At 39.7% G+C, this 19943-nt stretch overlaps 1 protein-coding gene across 3 annotated transcripts in view; it reads right to left on the bottom strand.

Moving 5' to 3' along the window:
• Window positions 1–1774: 1774 nt before the first annotated feature.
• The window catches only part of KCNIP1 (potassium voltage-gated channel interacting protein 1), a 203634-nt gene continuing 185465 nt past the window's right edge, over window positions 1775–19943 (bottom strand). For all 3 annotated transcript variants that reach the window (XM_030459316.1, XM_030459315.1, XM_030459314.1), the window contains 7 exons: window positions 17454–17578; window positions 10732–10801; window positions 8185–8255; window positions 5992–6099; window positions 4910–5014; window positions 4275–4337; window positions 1775–2033 (listed from right to left, as the gene is read on the bottom strand). In XM_030459316.1, the coding sequence (XP_030315176.1) occupies window positions 1986–2033; window positions 4275–4337; window positions 4910–5014; window positions 5992–6099; window positions 8185–8255; window positions 10732–10801; window positions 17454–17555 (567 nt within the window). In that variant the 5' untranslated portion in view covers window positions 17556–17578 and the 3' untranslated portion in view covers window positions 1775–1985. The remainder of the gene's footprint in view (window positions 2034–4274; window positions 4338–4909; window positions 5015–5991; window positions 6100–8184; window positions 8256–10731; window positions 10802–17453; window positions 17579–19943) is intronic.

Raw genomic sequence — 19943 nt, forward strand, 5'->3', positions numbered from 1 at the left:
ACAATAGACTGATACTGCTTTGATGTAGGGGAAAAAAAAATCAGGTTATTTATTATATTAAATTCTGCCATTTGCTAAAGTGATTGCAAGAAAAATTAAGAAGGAGCAGGGTAAACACTTGTTCATTATTTCAACTACAACTGATGTCTTTATCTAGTGCCTATTAAATAAAAAGTAAATAGACAGTACTAGACAACTGGAGGACAGGGGTACTCAACAGCATCACACCACTTCTGCAAATCACAGCACATTGTTAAAGTTGCTATGCTCTGTAACACTGTGATGAAGGAATTAGTTAATGGTATCTGTATGAAAGACAGGATAGATTCCTGTAACTTCCCTTACCTGAATAGCACTTCTGATAACAAGCTGGTAACTTAGAGGAATAAAGCCTACACAAAAGTCTATGGAGGAGCACAGTAAAAGGGGAAAATGTCCCATCTTGAGGCATAAGTATAGCATTACACTATTACTGATCAGATCTACTTGTATAATCAAGAATACTACAATAGATGAAATTTTTATAAAATATAGGGCTACAGAAATGAGGCATTCTATATATCTTGTATGATAAAAAGCTTCCTCTTATGTTTTTAAAATATATCTTCGCTTTTCACAGTATATTTGTAATATAATATATAATATAATAAAAGTATATGCTTTCTGGATGTTGCATTATGGCAGGGACTCTCCTGTGTGATTCGAGCAGCTTGAAAAGTTGTCTGTCCCCTCTTTCCTTATTTTCTCAGCCATCAGCTGCCAGGAGATGGTAATGACACTGTGGTGGTTTAACTTTCCTGAAAGAGTTCTCTGAAAAGCAGGCTCTGATGTGTTCCTCAGCTGACAAACAGTATGCTGGGCAAAATGCAAGCTTGGTGTAAGCTCACTACAAGACTCAATTTTACTAGTTAAAAAGCCCAAACTCTCAAAACAATGCTCTATTTGGCCTTAGTAAGGAAATGGGACTTGTGCAAGTCATGCAAGTACCTTGTAGAAAGAAAGAGTTTGCTATAGAAAATGTTAAATTACCCAAAGGACCATATGGACCCGGCAGCTGATTCTGGGATTCTAAAGTGGGCAAAATTTCACTGTAACTTGCAACACAAAAACACAAATGTTTAAATGATGAATGCATGTGCCAAACTGCACCAAAAGGGCCAATAGCATGCGAGTACAGTGCTGCTGAGGCACACTGGAGAATCACTCAGTGATTCAATATCAGGTGCTGCGGCTGCAGAAGGCAGCCAGAACCAGAGCAGGCATTCACTTTCCTATACCAGCCCTTATAAATCTGCCCATCTTGCAAGAGCATCCCATTGTTGAACAGGATTTTTTCTGTAGTTTGAAACTTTACATGTGCAACCCATGTTTTGGTCCTTTCTGGCTCACCCTAGCATGAGGATCCTCCAGTCAGCGTGTTCAGGAAAAACTCCAAACTGTGTGGTGACATCTGCGCATGTGAGAGTAAAAGGACCTGTGCAGAAATGGTGACACTGGCTACACAGACCATCTGCTAAATGTCCTGGGTGCATTTACTGTTCATTTTTTATAGATTACCCTGGTAGATTCAACTTTTGTCAAAGCAGATGAACCGCAAGGCATTCATAAAACATTTTGCTGTATAGTTGTATGGACCGAGCTTTTCATTTGCAGAAGATGACTGTGTAAGCTACTGACATGTGCTATCGTGTAATTTAGGCTTGCTAGATGAAAAGCAGGAATGGTGCCTAGCAAAAGATGTATACTACTCATTGAACTTCGAGCAGCAGTTCTGTCTTATCAGGTTTTATTAAAGTATTCACATGCTTCCAGAACGAAACAAAGGTCCACCGGCGTCTCTTGGGGAGAAGAGGTGGGATTGGTTGCATTCCGTTGGCATACAAAATCCTCACACACTGAACTTGGCTGAATTGTAAAAAGCTTTCACCCAGAAAGGAGGTCTTTGTTACTCAGAGTCTCTGGCTCCTCTAGTTCCCACCAGACAGTTACATCACGTTTTCAAAGAGCTGTAAGGACCGCATGATATTGTCATCCTGAAAGCAACAAGAAGACATCATAAAAACAGCACTGACAGCATGACTTGTAACTGCATGGCACAGGAAGGGTTCTGAAGCTGCTGCTGCAGGCAGCACCCTTGCTTTCATAATGCTTTTTATTACTGAAGAACTAGATTCAGTGATCAGGTCCTGATTTGGCGAAGCAGTCACTTTGGCACTTTAGTCAATTTGAAGTGTGCAAGCACAGGATGACACGCTTTATATTCAACATGGGCTGTGCTTTACTGAAGAAAACCAGCATTGAGCTGGTGACTGTACTGAACTCTGACTTCAGTGGCCGTGTGCATTTCATTGGTTCTGAATATGAAAATGTGCACTTAGCTTAATTTACTTCACAAGACCAAGTGAAGCTCCCCTGAAAGGCCACTTGATTCCAGAAGCACAACCAGTTCAAAAGCAAAACACTTCCAATCTCAGGCTCTCTGGGGTTCCTAGACCCACATGAGTCAAGTTGGAGACACGTGTACAAAGGAAATACCAGATTGTGTCTAATAAACCATTGAAATTGTACTTTGAAGTAATAACCAGAGTAATATCCAAAAACAATTTGGTTTTTTTTTTTTCCCTTTTTTCCAAAAGTTAGATCAACTGTTTGCCTATAGCATGAAGATGTTTTTCCACATTGAGAAATATGAGATCTATTGTATCTCTTTCCTCTATCTTTTGAGGCTATGTCCCCCGTCTCACCTCCAGCACAGTTTGAGGGGTACAAGGTATTGCTTTGCATGGGAAACCAATCATTCCCTCCAAAGCAATGCTAGGAGTTCACTACCCAGGAGCTGTAGCCTCAGAAGTGGCAGAGGAAAGCACTATCGTGCACTTGGTTTGCTCTTCCATAAAGAAAACAATGACTCCTTAGTGCTGCAGGGCCAGGAAGCCACACATGACAGTGCCTCAGTCTACACTGCTCCTTCTGCAAGCATGTCAAGAAGAGGAAGCACATCTAAACTATGGCAGAGCATTAAACAAACTCTAAAATTTAAAAGTAAAGCTGATTCAGTACTTAGACCACTGATCACAACACATGCATCCAGCCTGAAGGCAGATCACCAATGTAAAGAATAGTACACAACACAAAAGATCAAATTAAAGATGAGACCAAAAATAGGCTAAACGGCCATGAGGGACCAAGAATGAAGTAATTAAAAAACTACAACCAACCAAAAAAAAGCAGTCTGCTAACAATGATTTTGCCACCTGAAGTCCCTGACTGAGAAGTTATCTACTCGTTGCCAGAGTCAGAATGAGTAGGGAAACAGAGGAAAGGCAACCTGGCCCTTCTCAGCAAGTGTCTGCCCTTTGCTCAGGTACTGGGTTGCTGCTTGACTGTAGAACAGGAAAGATTTTTCCAAGGAAAGTGTAATACATACTAGGGCTGAGATGCAATTATTTGCACTAGTATAAACTTTCAAAAATGCAGAGGCCATTATCATACTGATTAAGTATTAGAGCTATCTCTGAAAAACCATTTAACAGTTAATTACAGTCTAAGATGAAGCAGTTTTCCTGTTTCATGTTGACGAAGATGTTTGTCTTTTTGCCAGTGCTAAAAATACCAACTAATAAATCTTACAGTCATTCTAATGCATGCAATCTGCAAGAAGGAGCTAATTTCCAAAAAAGAAAAAAAAAAAATAAATCATTGATACTACGACAGTATTTGTGTTTCATGTTTGGCCAAGAAAACATGAACTGGTTTGTAAGTCAGAGCTGTACTGACAAGATTTTTAGATACTTTCAACTCTGGGCAGTTATGACCATGTGGTACCAGCTAATGACATCCAGGGACAGATAAGAGAGACAGCATTAACCTCTTAAAAACAACAAAAGAAAAACCTACTAGAGAACTTCAAGGGCTGAGTTTTAAGTCTCAGCTTGACGGTGCTGAGATGTATCATATGAACAAAAATATTAGAGGGGGAGGACCAGATGATCCCTGAGGTCTCTTGCAACCTGATGTTTTATGATTCTATGAAAAGAAAAGCATTGGTCACCACCAGTGGAAATGAAGAGGTCCTCTTTGATGACTGGTCTCAGTCCCTAATACCCTATTCAGTAAAGGCTTCACAGAGACTCCATATAGAAACTGTGTTTTCAGAGCAAAGGAAAACTGGGATCCTGAGCAGCATCTTGTTTCCAACAAGATTTTTTATCCAAAGGGAAAGCAAACAGTGGCATGAACTAGAACTTTCATTGCAGTTATGATTTTGTCCTTACCTCCTGACACGATTCAATAAACTCATCTAATGTTACAACACCATCTTTGTTTTTATCCATTTTCTGTAAAATAAAATAAAATAATTAATTTTGTTTCCATAGGTGACACTGTAGCTACAGTATAATATCATATTTGATGCAACTTGTATAACCCCGGAGCACTTTACAAGCTTAGGTTATGGATTCAGTATTGTTGGATAAACTTTCTAACTGTTAAGGATTTGTTTACCCTGGTATTTGGAGCAGTTTTGGGTTCATCTCCACTTGTTCCTTCTTTGACATACAAAGCTATCTCTGTCCTTAAAACCTTGATTATTTTTTCACTGCCTCACTGGCCATATTCTTTCTCTCTTTAGGGGCAGCTGAGAGAAGCAGCACAGAAGGGCTGCAACACCTGCAGGGGCTGCAGACTTCCTGGATGTGGCTCATCCCAATGCAAAGAGTTGGGCTAAGAGAGAAGCAAGATACCTGGGAACAGGATGTCAGCAGCTACTGGGGTGTTAGGCTGAACGACTGCTACCATTTCTTCTGGAATGTATGGGGAGTGCATGGGATTGAACTCGGAGCTAACCTTACAGTAAAGTGTATCAGTGCAGAATTTAAGAGTGAAGAAAGCCAAATGAAAAGTAAAGTACCTGAAAGAATACTTCTACGTGCTGCCTTGGAGCATCTTCCTTGAGCACTGGGTATGTGTACTTTCCCATCATATCATAGATGGCCTTTACGATATCCATCATTTCCTGCAGCAGCACCATGACAGCACAAAATGGAAATTAATACACATGATAACACATTGCTTTCTTTCACTGCCATTTCCCTTCACCCTCCTTCTGCTATTACAAAACAGATGAGAATGCCTTTACATTTGCATGCAGACAGTTATATCTTACATACAGATGCATCTGTAAAAAACTAAGTGCTTCTTCCTGACTCTGACATGACTTTTCCACAGTCACTGAGGCTCCTGCAGGCTCACTTCCCTCTCCTGGCCACACTGCACTGCAGGGATGACATGGCAGCCACTGGGGATGATGCTGGGCTGCAGATGGCATGCTGTGTCCTCAGTACTGTGGCACTGACCCTGTCCCAGAGCTTCCTCCAGGCTCAAAGCAGTCACTGGGAACCTGGCCTTCTCCCCAGCTTGCACAAACTGCCACACAACTTTATTTTGATTCATAGAAATAGAGTTTCTCCATGACCAGTAGCAGTAAACACAAACCCTTCAGGTAAATACAATGGTTTTGAGAAAAACAGACTAAGATGTAGCTGCAAAATATCCAGGTTATCACAATCAAAACAAAGACTTCCAACAAAGAACACAAGCAATACCAGATAAAAAGATAAAACCAGATGGTAATTCAGGATCTGGGAGGGTTGGAAGTGTTTCAGAGGAGCTCACAGTAGTGAAGCCTGAAACCTCAGTGTAGCCAGAAACCCCTGGCACCTCAGTCACTGAATAGCTGTTGTCACCATCAACCTCCCCTTTGCAAAGGTTATATTAGTCAAAGCAATAACTAGAATTTTGCTCCTGGCTAAAGCAATCCATTGAAGGCACTATAATATAAGAAAATATGTTTACAACATAAGATCACCATGCACTTTACTTGGACACAGATAAATGCTCAAGTCCAGCCTGATTTGCATTTAATTAGCTGCATTCAAAAGTAATTGTGCTCTGCAACAGAAACCAGTCAGCTCTCATCAGAAGCAGCCTTACCTCCTTGTTTATATATCCATCCTTATTTATGTCATACAGATTAAATGTCCACCTCAGCTTTTCATGAACAGTTCCTCGCAACAAAATGGACAATGCCATCACAAAATCCTGGTTCAAGGCAGAGAGAGAAATGTGAATTTTCACAACATCCTGTTCTATGTGACCTTCTTTATATAATACCAGCCAAAACACCTTTTTAGGACAGAGCATTTTGTTATCAATCTCTTTCAACTCCCCTTACTAAAAATGCATCCAGACTGAACTCAATGGACACAGCATCTATTACGATGACCTGAGTTCTGCCATGCTAAAAAATGTGCATAAGGTAACGAAAAATCAGAAAAATTCATCAGAAAAATCCTCAAGTACTCAACTGCAGCCACTGTAAAGGCTAGGTTTATGATATGGGCTAGGCAGCCTAGAAAGGCTGGAAGGACCTGAGGGGTGCTGAAGCCTCAAAGCCTCCTAAGTCCTGGGGTGGGGAGTGTGAGAATGGCATGAGCTGAATAGCAAATCCTGTCTATGCCAGACAGAGTTAGATCCTGAAGGTGACATGACAGTGTCTGCTCTGGCTCTGCTTTGCCTGAAACACCACAGTCAGCTCAAGGCCAGAAGCTGGGACATCCTTCTTCCTATCCATCCAAATTTATCATGCTCCGAACTGGATGAATGTAAGTATGACAAAATATGTCTGGTTTGTAAGACCACTACCAGGTGTTCCTGCAGCAATTTCCTTCCTGCTTTGAGGAGTCAAGCTGCCTCCACCTGCTTAAACTCAGCTGGTCTCACAGAACTCACAGAACTCAGCCTGCTCACAGAAGCTGATGCTTTCTTTCAGATCTGGCTGCCAGGGAAGGAGGTGGGGAGGAAAACCCAGCATTTTCTCTGTGTCCACCTTGAGACAGACAGACAGACAGATCCCCAAATCCTCAAACATAAAGGAACTCAGGTTGTGATTCCTGCCACTGCTCAGTCTGGGGTTCAGCATTTTGACTGTATTTTTTGTTCACAGTAAATTTACTGCTTCCAATAAATTTGATTTGTTTTTTATACTGTGCAATGGCTCTGACACTGAAAGTATCATTGCTACAGGGATTTATTAGTACAGGCAGAGCTTCAAGCTAACAGAGCTATTCAGTTCCTGATCCCTCATTTAATGATCCCTCATTTAATGATAGTCTTTATTATGTACCTCCATTGGCTCTGCATGGGGCAGTGCATAACTTCTTAAAAACCTTTGCTCCTTTTTCCAAGGCTCAGAGGAACTAGAATTTGCTCAGTACTACAAACAAGAGGGTACAAAACACTTATGTTTGACAACCACTAAAAAGACAGGTTTGTCAGGAAGGAAAGCTTAGCGTTTTTTTTTTTTTTTAAATACTTATCCAAACATTTTGCTGTGCTTCAAACTGTTTAGGTTTCTGGAAGTCTCTAGCTACTAAATAGCTGCCATATGCACAAAACTCCTACTTCAGCAGTCACTACAGACACACATATATACATAGGGTAACATTGTGACTTTACATCTGATAAATGAACTAACTTCTTGGTCTTACCTGGAAATTAGTGGGGGATTTAGCCATTTGATGAAAAAGCAAGAGTGGCTATGATCCCTAGCTTTACAGTCACAGTAAACTGTCTTCAGAACCATGAGGTTCACCCTCCACAGGCCCTTTCCGGCATCCAGCTGTGCCTGGGAGTTTGAAGGATGACTGTAGCCATGGAAACAGGCATTTTAGTTAAAGGGTGGATTTGGTAAAAAGTGCCTGAGATACTGCTCAGTATATCAAATAAGCTAAAAAAAAATGGCCCATATTCCACGATCATAAAAAGGTAACTCCATGCAGGGGTGCTGCGAGGCATCGCTGCTGCAGAAGACTTTTCTTTGACATCCAAATTATCTGTGCCAATCACTGGACAGGTCCATCCTTGACCTCTCTTCTCTGCTACATAAATCTCTGCATTTTCTCCCTGTGGTACCGAGTAATTATTTATATGTTTCTTCAGTGGAAGGAAACATGCAACTCCATCTGCATAAACTGATGTGGTCCAGATTTGAAAATATCAAGCAATTTTGAACTGAAAACTCTAAGCCATCATCCAACATATCCCACTAGTTTACAATGAAGAATGGATGGTTAAGTTTAAAAACACATAACTTAAAAACATCAAAGGAGGATGCAATGCAATTACCTCAAACTTCACTGAGCCATTTTGTGCAGTGTCAAATGCATTAAAGAGATAATGTGCGTATGTGCTTGCATCTGAAAAACGCAAAGGGCAGCAAATGATACAACAGTTCATTATACTCTAATGACTCTACACAACATTAATGACTTTATTTTCCTTTTTTATAAAAAACAAAACTGTTGCACTGCCAGATAGCCTATGAACTGGAAAACATTAACATGGACTTGCATATTTCTCACACACCCCATTAAAACAACCTTGAAATGTAAAACCTTTTATTATAGTAGAAATTATCTGGATTATGGGGTACCTAAAAGAATGAGCAAAAAAAACCTCTCAGAAATGCGTGGGGTGAATGGGAAATGGAGTGAAAGCACCAAAGATTGCAGTGTGTATGCTTCCTTTACCTTTTGTGTGAGGTACAGCAGATATCCCTCAGGCCTGAACAACTTCAGAAGGGTGTAGTAAGTAATATATAATATATAATGTAACTCATGTAAGTTTGGCCCATTATTGTTAAAGAGCAATCTCATCTGAAGAATGTTTCTGTCCTTTTGAACCATAACCTGCTGGTTTTAGAAAATATCTTCTATTGACTTTCTATGGTTACATGGAGGATGGCTTTAAACTGGGAAAAACAGTGATGGCATGCAGAAGAAAATTCAAATTGGTGTAAGACCTTAAGACCTTCACTGGCCTGTCCTCTACTCTGGAGGCAATTCCCACTGCTCTCTGCATTAATAGAGCCCAGCCTTCCAACATGGAAACAACCAATATTAAATTCACTTAATTATTTGATTGATGAAATTATGAAATCTTTTTCCTTCATTCAAATTCAGGTAAGTCTAACAGCGTGCAGAAAAAACAAATGCTTGAGTCACTGTTACCTCTAAGGTTTGAATACGCTGGACTTTAGGAAAATAAGATGTTTACTACATTTTAAAAAAAAGAATGATGAAATAAAATAGCTCCAGAAAAAGAACCCATGGAATTATTTGTAGGATGCCTCTACAGAAAATTCCTATTAAGCTAAACTAAAGGACAGTAAAAATGCTGAACTAGTATATTCCGTAGTGCATGATTTATGATAATAAATACTAGATCACTAGTATTATAACCAAAAATGAAAAGCTCTCCAGGATACCTAATTATCACAAAGCCTGAGATGACATTGCACAGATTTTTTATTAATCAGAAGTACTTTACTACCTCTGGAATGTACAAGTTTATTTGCACAGAAAGACATTAGAGTGCAAAAAAATTTCTGAGGAATCTGAACTCTCAGAGTTTATGACACTAATGTTATACAGTTTGGAAACCAAGTAAAAGGAAACAGTGTAAGGCACAAAATCACATCTGCCATTAAGCTGGTTTAATATTAAGCATTCTTGTACTGCTGTCATCATTAACCAACGGAGAACCATATTTCAAAGGAAACACAGGACACACAAAAAAGGCAAGGCTTTTTCAGTCTCAGTAGAGGAGAAAAGACTTATCTATGCATGAAAAGTTGCAGTTTCTGTGTTTGTTTTTCACACCTGGGAAGGAAGAAGTCAGCTAAGGGGAGTCATGTAAAGGAGTTAGTGCAGTTACTTGGAGTACTGGAGTTTCTTGGGCTTACTGGAACTTGGGTTAAAATGCTAAACACATCTAGAAATACAATAGGATCATAACTTTTTTCATATTTTTTACAAATTTTGTTTGAATGTTTGCTTTTTATACAGAAAGAAAAGCAACAATAGTATTAAATCAGCAAGTCCAAACAGAAATATAATGTGAACTCTTTATGGGCATACAACTTTGAGGCCACATGCATTTTAAAACATCAAGTTAAAGTGGTTTATCTCTACTTTCAGCTAGAAACAGCTTGTTGATGACATTCTTAAAGCCAACACATGCACACATACGTTCTTGCAGAAACTTGAGTCATCTTACAATACGTATATATTGATGCATTTTAAAGGCAAAACTATACATTGAGAGGTTTATTTAATATTTCAATAAATGACATGACCTTGTCTTAATTAATCATGCAAAACAAAAACAATAATTTTAGGTATTTGTATGCTCACACCAACTAGGAACTACTTTAAGAATTTTATGGAGGTTTTGCTTAATTTTCAGGCCAAAATGAGGTCTGGGACTCCTCTGCACTAGATACGCCATTCACAGCAGTCCCGCAGCAGGGAAGAAAAGAACCACTGAGAGGAGTGATTTAGCTTTCTGCCATCCATAAAATCAGGACAGGAAAAAGCATCAAACCCCAATTTCAGTCTTGTGCACTGATTAATGGAGAATAAAGGGCTGAAAAGTGGTGGCAATCTTTAATGTGGGTTTGTCTCCATTGTTGTGAAATAACTGTTCAAGGGGTCTAACTTAAACAGAAATGTTAACAACAAGGTAATAAATTTAAGATCCTTCAAAGCTTAAACTCAGTTCACAGTTCTCACACAGATTATACAGCGCAGTTTCGCCGCCACCTGGCAGTAAAGAATGAGTAATGTTAAGGCTTCAGTAAACCCCACAGCAGACACAAAGCACTCTGCTTACCTCCATGAGGAAAAAATTGTGCATAGATCTGTTTGAATGTCTCTTCATTGACAACCCCACTAGGACATTCCTGTTGGAAAGCAAAAACAAACAAAACAAAACAATCAGATAAACCCTGCTCTGTGAAGGTTCATTTGCAAAAATTTACAAGCCCAGTGAGAGCAATGTAACAAATCACATCCTTGGTCACACAGTGCTTTCAATGGACAGACTGAGCATCTGAAGAAATTAAAATAATTCAGACTACAATTCCATTCAAAGAATCTCATAGGCTTGGTTCACCATTTCTAGCAGTGTTTAATTGGTGTTTTGTAGTACAACTTAGAAGCTTTCATCTAATAATTACAAATAACCTCAGTACCAGCTAACACTTCCTTGTCCAATGCCCCCACATTTATGAATTCCTTAATCCATCAATCCTCAGCAGAAGACTGGCTGAGCCATCACCAGCTTCATGGATGCTAACAGCACTTACCATAGTCATAAAATATTACAAAAAAGCAGTAGTATTGAGATGAAAAAAAAAAAAAAGATTATTTTTAAGCAGTTTATTTGGCTTGGTCTTCTGAGAAGTCATCTTGTGCCCATCTTTATTTTCTGAGTCGGTAGCCTGTGGGGTTGTAATATCAGAGCTTAAAAATAAAATGATTCTGTGCTTGGCCTGGGCTTCATGGAAGAAGTAGCTTGGGAGAGTGTGTCATGGCCCTAGGCAGGTTGCAAAGGAAAGCGGACAGCAGTACCGCTCCAGTTCTTTACTACCTGCAGCGTGAAGCCTCCTCAGCACATAACTCTGCAGATTCAAGATAGACAAATGCTGATTCTGGAAGTACTACAGGTTGTTGAATTTAAGATGAGGAAACTTAGAAAGTCTAAGAAAATCTCTGAATTGGTGACACAAAGAGATGGAGGAATATTTAAGTCTATGACTTATTTATTGATGAGTTCTTTAGATGCCTTTTAAGAACAAAAAAGACTTTGACAAGAAATTATTCCACTATGAAAAAGCCTATAAAGGAAAAAATTTATTTTTTCAAGCCTCTGATGTGTCATCATCACCTCCAGGTGATGTGCATTCACTAACCATGACAAAGGACAGAATGAATGAGAAAAATCATTTTATGCCACACAAGCTATAGAAGGAGAGGTACTTCAGGTGACAGAGAGTCAGTTCCTTAATCACATATTTATTTGTTATTGCAATTAGGGAGAGTAGATCAGAGCTCCTTTCTCCAGTGCAGAAAATCCTATCTTCCACTTGCTACATGGATAGAAAACCATCAGTGATTTGGGAGAGATTTGAGCAAAATAAAGGATAATAAAGGATAAATAAAGGATAAATAAAGGAAAAACCCTGAAATTATCTTTTACTATATGTCTTTATGTCCTGAACAACTGTCCTTCCATAAACGTCTCAATTAAACAAAAAGCAGACCCTGGGATTTTAGTCTCCCTGGGAGCATCCCCAACATCAGAGCTCAAGGCTTGTTTCACAGCCAGGGGATAAAAAGACCAACTGGACTGTCTGGAACTGCAGGCCACACCTTGTTTTTTTCATTTCCAGACAAAATGAAGAAAAAATTTTTAATTCTGTAACTCCTGATTAGATGAGTATCCTCAAAATGTTCCAAGGTTTACAAAACAGCCACTGCCTGGCTTCTTAGTCATGGAAAAGTGGTTACTGTCTGTGCCACTTCAATAAGCCAGAAATTAAAAGAGTCATAATTAGTGGAAGGTAACAACCACCATTAAAATATTTTCCCAAAGTTCATGTTTGCTAAAGTTTGTAATTTAATGTATGTTAAATAATCTGATATTTACTCATAGTATCTTTAATCATAGATTAAACCAAGTAGCTATTCTTGGCTAGAAATTTTCTCCTTTGTCACAGGAGTGCTTCTGCTCTGAGACCAACGACTCAGCCTTTGCACAGCTTCAGAGGAATTGACCACTTTATTCTTTTAAAACAAAATCTAGCAAAGCACCTCACCACTTTTTCAAGCGTAGTGCTACTGACCAGACTCACTGAAATGCATTTTTTTTCTCAAATCGTAATAAATACAACTATTATATCTACTAAGAACCTTCACTTCAACTTCTTAAAGACAGTTTATAAATGAAAGGACTAGTAATTATTTTATCTGTATTTTTAGCAACTGTAGAGTCTCTTGGGCCTGTTCCAGGCTATATTAATGTTCAGTGCTTACTGAGAACCCCAGTCCGTCACCAGCAACCCTGAGAATTAAGTTTAAGTCCATGAAGGGCAAGTTGCTGCTACATACACTCTCCTCACAGCAGCAATGGCTTCTTCAGTAGTTTTGTCTGCTGTGTCTGATTAAATTTTCTGAATTTCTGCATGATCCTTATTGCTTCTGATGCTCCATCTGGAAGCCAAATGAAAGTTTGCATCAAAGCTCCAGGTGTGCTGGGGAGAGGCAGTGATGACACTGATCAGCCTCTTTAGGTCTCTGTAACTGGATTGCTTTCAGACACGTATGTTAGTGCCAATTCATTTGCACTTAATTCATCACAGTTTTGTTTTTATAAGAGTCAACTAATGCTCAGGAGGCCTCATTAGTACTACTAAATTCAGCTGACTGGAAAAATATTTCTCCTCTGAAAAGGAGCAGGTAAGCTCAGTGTCAGTTTAAATTCTGCTGAATGTAACAAAGGTTTGCATATTCAGTATAGATTTATTGATAATATGAAAAGGCATAGTCCTTCACTATAATATTTGTAAGGTCTTCCTTTGATGGCAGGGAGTTAGATTGCAGGTAAATACCTAATTTTTTTTATCCCATGAATACTTAAGTCTAACAAGAACAGCAAACAACCTCTCATTTTAATAATGCTCCTGCTGGCAGAAGCAGACATGCCTGCCAGTCTGCCCTCTCAGACTTCTTTTAAAATAATAAACTGCAAAGGAGCCGACTCCACATTAAAAAAACATTCACAAAAAATGAACTAAAAGAAAATCAAACAAAAGTTGTACTTGCTGCTGGCATCAAAAACAAACTTCATTGATTTCTTCCAAACGTGCTGTTTGGGCAGGCAGAGACCAGCAGCAGAGCTGGGGCTAAGCAGAACCTGCCCATCAGGTTCTCAGCTAACTCAGCTAGCCCAGGAAAAGGAGAACTCAGGGGGCCACATTTTGCTAAACCAGGGGTAGTAACTTAGCTGACCCCAGACAGACTGTAATGTTTTCTCCCTCCAGATCAACAATGCAACAAGCTTTCACATATCCCTCTTACTTTGTTACTCTTACCATATTCTCCTCTTCTACCTTGCTCCTACTGCTTGCTCTAGCCTCCAAAAACCAGGTTCATTAGAGATGACTAAATCTCATACAATATTCCAGTACAGATTTACCATAGTCACACTAAGGCAAGGTTTCCAACAGCCCTTCAGTTATTTGGGTTTTCTGTTTTTTTATTTAGTATTAGAAAATTCTCTCTTGCATCTCAAAACCATTTCCCCTAACAGCACTGAAACTCCCAAACTGGTCAAAAAAGCTCATAAAAATCCCAATCCTTTTAAATCCATTAATGGTGATGAAGCACTGGAACAGGCTGCCCAGAGGGATTGTGGAGTCTTGTTCTCTGGAGACTTTCAGAACCTGCCTGGATGTGTTTCTGTGTGGCCTGCCCTAAGTTATCCTGCTTTGGAGGGGGTGGGGGGGTTGGACTAGATGATCTCTGGAAGTCCCTTCCAACCCCTAGCATTCTGTGATTCTACTGTTCTAACCCATGCACTTCTTTCCAAAAATGTAAGTCACTAGAAACATAATTAAAATGGGAAGTATTGAATTAGTGAGCTAAAACATCTGTCATTTTTGGTCACTTCATTACACCAATTTATCAATTTTCATCTTAGGGAAAAAAAAATCTCTCTCGTTCTCCTCTCTCCCATTCCACAACTATTCCTCAAAGTTCACTTCTCTGCCGAGTGGTAACTGTCTACTTTCAGCTCAACCAACTCTCCTAATGCATTACAGACAGAAAGTATCTTATTTTGTTAAGCTAGACCATGGCAATGTCCAGTGGAGGTTCTGTTGCTTTTGCCATCGCTGTTAATTTGCTTTTGCAGAACCAAAGCCAAGGCTTTTGCTTTTTTTACTTGATTAAGCAAAATGCCGTGTGTTAATCTGGCTACAGTCTGAGAGCAGCTGCTCCAGGGTGGAAAACTGCCTGCTCCTCATCAGGCAGAAACATACCGAAGGCCTTGGGGCAAAAATAACTAAGGTAGAAGTGAACTTCTGGTGTGGCATCAAGAGATGCTGCAATGCACCCCTTCCCAACTGGGAAATGAGTTGAAGGCAAAGAGAGAGGGGACATTTGGCAACTAAGGATGCTGGTCTGGTGCCAAAACACCGGATCTGAGCAGGGACACGCTTGGGAAGACAGTGAGAAGGTTTGAACGGAAGGGGAAAACAGGTTTCAGACATGAAGAGCGAGCAGGAATAAAAGCAGTGAGAATTAGGACTCTGGTCAGCACGGTCAGTAGTGTGGCGGCTACCCCAGGCTGTGCTGAGCCTTTGGCAAAACACCATCCATGTCCTTATCAGCCAGGCACTCAGCTCCTGTGACTGCAGCCAGGCTGAGTGGGACGTTGTTCTCCCTGTATCCATTACAAGTACCTGCAATGGCGCTGTGATAATCCAGGTGCTGCTTCATGATTAAACAAGACCTGTGCAGTCACTAAAGCAAGGAGTAAGTGCAAGCCAGAGAAGAAAATTTCTGTATTCCCCAGGGATTTCGAATCTCCAGATGGTACTGAAACATCATCCCAGAAAGCAGAAGGTTTGATAGGATAGCAAATTCAGTAACAGCTGAGTCAGTTTCCCTGCTGTGTATAATTACTCATCCCATTGCAACCACAATTTACATGATACAAATGCTAAAGCTGCCCTTTCCTTTCAATGTAAGCCTTAGATATTAAAGCTTCAAGCACAGCTTGTGCATCACAGCAGGAGGAAAACAAACTGCTTTGTCTTAACAACTTCATGCAAAACAAGATCTTGCCAGCACTACCAACAGCTTCAGTGAAATCTTATGAAAAGGTTTAAGCCACAAACTAAATGTACCTGTCATCTGTCATTCTCACCCTTGAATGTAATGGCTCTGTACTGTTAGGCAAAATTGGAAGGAGCAAGAGGTAAATGTTGGATCTGCTGAGTGAACTGCAAGGCTGCCTCTCTGCTTTGCAGCTCCTGGCACAGCCAGCTGCTCCCCTCAACATGGAGAAGTGCTCTCCTGCACGGGACGCCCCCCAGACACAGCAATACAGAAGGCATTTAAGAGATCTTGGGAAAACACTGCAGCTAAGAACTCTCTGGGTTTAGTCTCCCACTGTAGGCAGTCATATCAGGTTACCCTATGCTAACCTTCCAGGCTTGCTCCTGACAAGCCGTGTGATTCTTGCTGAGGGCCCAAAGCATGAAGAGGTTTCAGAGTATCAGCAGTGAGAAAACTTTGCATATGAATTAAGCTCCTACATGCAGCAAAGGCTGTACAAATACAACACATGCACCAAACAGAAAAACACAGAAAGCTGAGCTTTGTCTGTGCTCAGGTGGGTAATGAAATAAAGAATGAAGTCAAGCATACACTTGACATGTAAATCAATCAGATTTAAAGAATCCCTCAGAAAGAAATGCCCTTCTCAATGTCCATCATATTGCCCTCGTCACTTGCCTGTACTTGAGGCAGCTCAGCTTTCTTTTGGCAACCTTTTATTCAGTTGGCTTGACTTCCTATTTCCAGTGGGTTTCAGGATTTCACTGTAACAGCAGCTGAATGCTGGACCCCTTAAAGACACAGTGTTTATTGAGCTACCTTCATAATGATCTATTAATCATCATAAAAACATTATTTGGCATGAACCACCTGGGTGACTAAATTCAGACCCTCAGGCAAACATGTTCATTCTTCAGGGTGCACAAAATATCTGCTTCATGTAGGCTCAGAATTCCGTATCTGTTTCTATTTATTATGATGAGTGCAGCAGGACCAGAGGAGCTGACCCAGAAGCTGACGCTCTCAGAGCTGCAGACTCATTGCTGCCAGGGGGAGTGTGGCTGTAAGGGTTGTTCACAAAGATGAGCAGAATCTGGTTCCATGCTCACAGGCCAACTGGCATGGCTCCTGCTTTCATCCGAATCTGCAGCCTCTCTCATCTCCTCCGGATACCTGTATTTACTTTTGATTTCTTTTTGGCTCCTGCTACTCCAGCTTTATTTCTTACTTGCACAGGACTTTATAGTCCTAATGAGTTCTAATAACATCTTAGTACAAGAGCACAATTCCTCCAGCTGGATAAAGTAAGAAAAAAACCATTCTGGGCAGGTAGTTACAAGCAACCCGTACTGCTTATATTTAAACATGGGGAACTGACAACAAGAATTATATAATTAACTATAAAAAATTTTCAGGTTATTCTGAAGTACTGGCACACTCAAAGAAAATGCAGTATGTTTTCTGACAATTAGGGAACAAATTAAATAAGAATCACACATGCTGAAAACTCATCCAAGCCCAGTCTTAGTCAGATTACAGTGCCATAAATATTAGATGGAAAGACAGATTGTGCTCATTTTGCTGTGGGAGGGAAGATCTAGCACAAAGCTCCTAATATTAAGCAGGGAAGTGGTACAAAATGGAGCTGAGCTGTTGAGGCTGGTGGGGGGACTACATGCTGGATTCTCCTCATTTTGGTATTGTTCTTACATTTTTAAATCCTCTGTAAAGAACTTGAAGTTCTCTTTTAGTGAAATTGGTTTGTGCTTCAAGTTGTTCCAGTCCTTCCGGTCTGTGGCACACTGTCGTCATTTCTAATTCATCTTCAATTTTATCTGAAAGAAAAGACAGGAAAATATTTATTTTGGTTGTTACCTTTGCTCTATTAACTTGATGGACAGAGTGGAATTCAAGAGCAACAGAGAAAAAAAGAAATAATCCACAGAATTGAGCTGTGTGACTGTTTTCAACCTCTTGAAAGCAAAATAAAAACCATGTAAGTAAAGCAATAGTTCACACTTCCCACTGGGCCCCAGTGGATTCCCCATCCACAAAGGCCAAAGTGAAGACAGAAGGGCAGGCAGCAGGTACCTTGCTCCAAAAGGCAATGTCAGATACTATTATTTAATATTAAAAGAGTGGGGGGGATGGGCCTGTTAATTACAGGCTTTAAAGAAAGTTGTGCAAATCTAACAGAGAGCAGAGGTGCTTAAGCATATTAGACAACAATGAAGGGTAAAAAGTGAGAGAAACTATTCTGCTTGCTAGCCAAAAAGCTTGCTACAGAATCAATAAAGATAACTTTAAACTGAAGAGATACTCAAATTATGTCAACAGTGGTGAATCTGGTATTCATCCAGCCTGTGGACGTTGGGAGGAAACAGATAAGCCATGAAAAACAGTGATATGCATTTAGTTCAAGAAAGTGTTCTCCCACAAGGAAAACAAATACTCCAGACATACCACATCCTGTATTACTGTAATCTCACCTCTTTACCAAGGTGTGTTTTTACCTGGGAAACCCATTTCCCCAGCAATGTAGATACTACAGGTAATACCCAAATATATACAGATATTATTGTACTTCAATTTCAGACTCTTTAAAATTCAAGGACAAGAAGCAGGTTTTAGCTGACAAAAAAAAAAATCTCATCTCATCTACATCAAAAAGTTGGTTGGAACAAAAGCTAACATTATCAAAATCACACAAATTCTGCCCTATAAAACACATTTTAGGTTCCTAGGCTCAAGTCTCATATACTAATTCCTGCTGAAAGGCACGGATTTCGGAAGAAATCCTTGCACACAAGGAAAAGGAGTCACCCAGAAAAGAGGAAAAGCATGAACTCAGAGTAGACTGGCTCCGAGAAAGAACAGACCAGAATATATCTGTCTTTTCATAATTCATTCTGTATGTATATAAAAAGGTTAATGATAGAGAACACACCTAAGTGATAACTGTTAATTAACATTGCTTCATTGCTTTAGTGTGAAGAAATAATTTGAAATATTGGTGAATTCGAGATGAACCATTCTCTTCCTAATCTTCTGTGTACAGAGTTTTCAGCATTTGTGGTGCTTGAAAAGTGACACTACATGGCGAAATACCGTGCTCAAGGGAAAAAAGTTGAGAGACTGTAATGCCAGGGGAGTGGAGGAGAGTATCACAACAAAGATGCAGAAAAAAAAAATACTGGCAAGCAGCCAGAAGACCCTTATCCACAGAAAGGGGAAACAAAAATGTCAAAAAATTATAGCTAGCTAGAAGAAAAAAAGTAGAAAAGGATGTCTGCAGCAGGAAAAAGAATGTTAAATAAGGGGGGGGGGGTGGTGAAATAATTTTCTTTGTAAGAGAACACAAAATGAAGAAATGGTGAAGAAACTATAGAGACATAAGAAGTGGGGAAGAAATTCCTTCAAATGACGGAAGGGAAAAAAATGGACTGATTAGAAAAAATGAACAGTAAATCCATTTATAAGGGAGGCATGTTAGAGAGTCTCATCAGTAACCAATACACTGTATAGGAAAGGCAGAATGCAGCCAAGTTCTGTGCTGAGCCTTTCTCTGCTCCACAACCAGTTAAACATGCCCAGCTTTTTACTTACAGTTCCTACTGATAGATTGACTCTGAAGTTATTTAGAACTCCAGTCATTGTAAAATAAAACTCTTAAATACTGATCATCTACTCCTTATATCCTATAATAGAATTACACAGAGAGAAGGAAAAAATATGGCCTCCTGTATATCAGTCTGTTGGATTACTCTCATATTTAGTTTTATTTATGATCCTACAATGTGGCACATGACATGGCTTCTAAAGAAGTAGCAAGGATCCAGCTAAGGAAAGTCTTTGGAAAAAATTTTGATATGACTAGTTTTTAGTAATTTATTTGCCATATACTCTCTAGGCAACCCATTTTCCAAAAGTGTTATTGGAATTTGTGTAAGTCTTCTAAAAACAAATTACTAGAAGAAAAACTTCTTGCTCATGGAAAACTTTATATCTCCACTACAGCTCTGAACAAAATAGAAGGAGAGTAAGCAGGTTGCTTGGAGAGGCTCTAAAAATCTGCTGAAGATAAACTGCTGGGGAAATCCCACATTGTGGGGTATTCTGAGGACAGGAAGAAGAATTTCCCACTCTAAGGCTTATAAGCATAGCTCTCAGTTTTTGTAACATTACCTGCTGACTGATTTC

This window comes from Calypte anna, chromosome 13, assembly GCF_003957555.1.
Source record: "Calypte anna isolate BGI_N300 chromosome 13, bCalAnn1_v1.p, whole genome shotgun sequence".
Classification (NCBI taxonomy): Eukaryota; Metazoa; Chordata; class Aves; order Apodiformes; family Trochilidae; genus Calypte; species Calypte anna.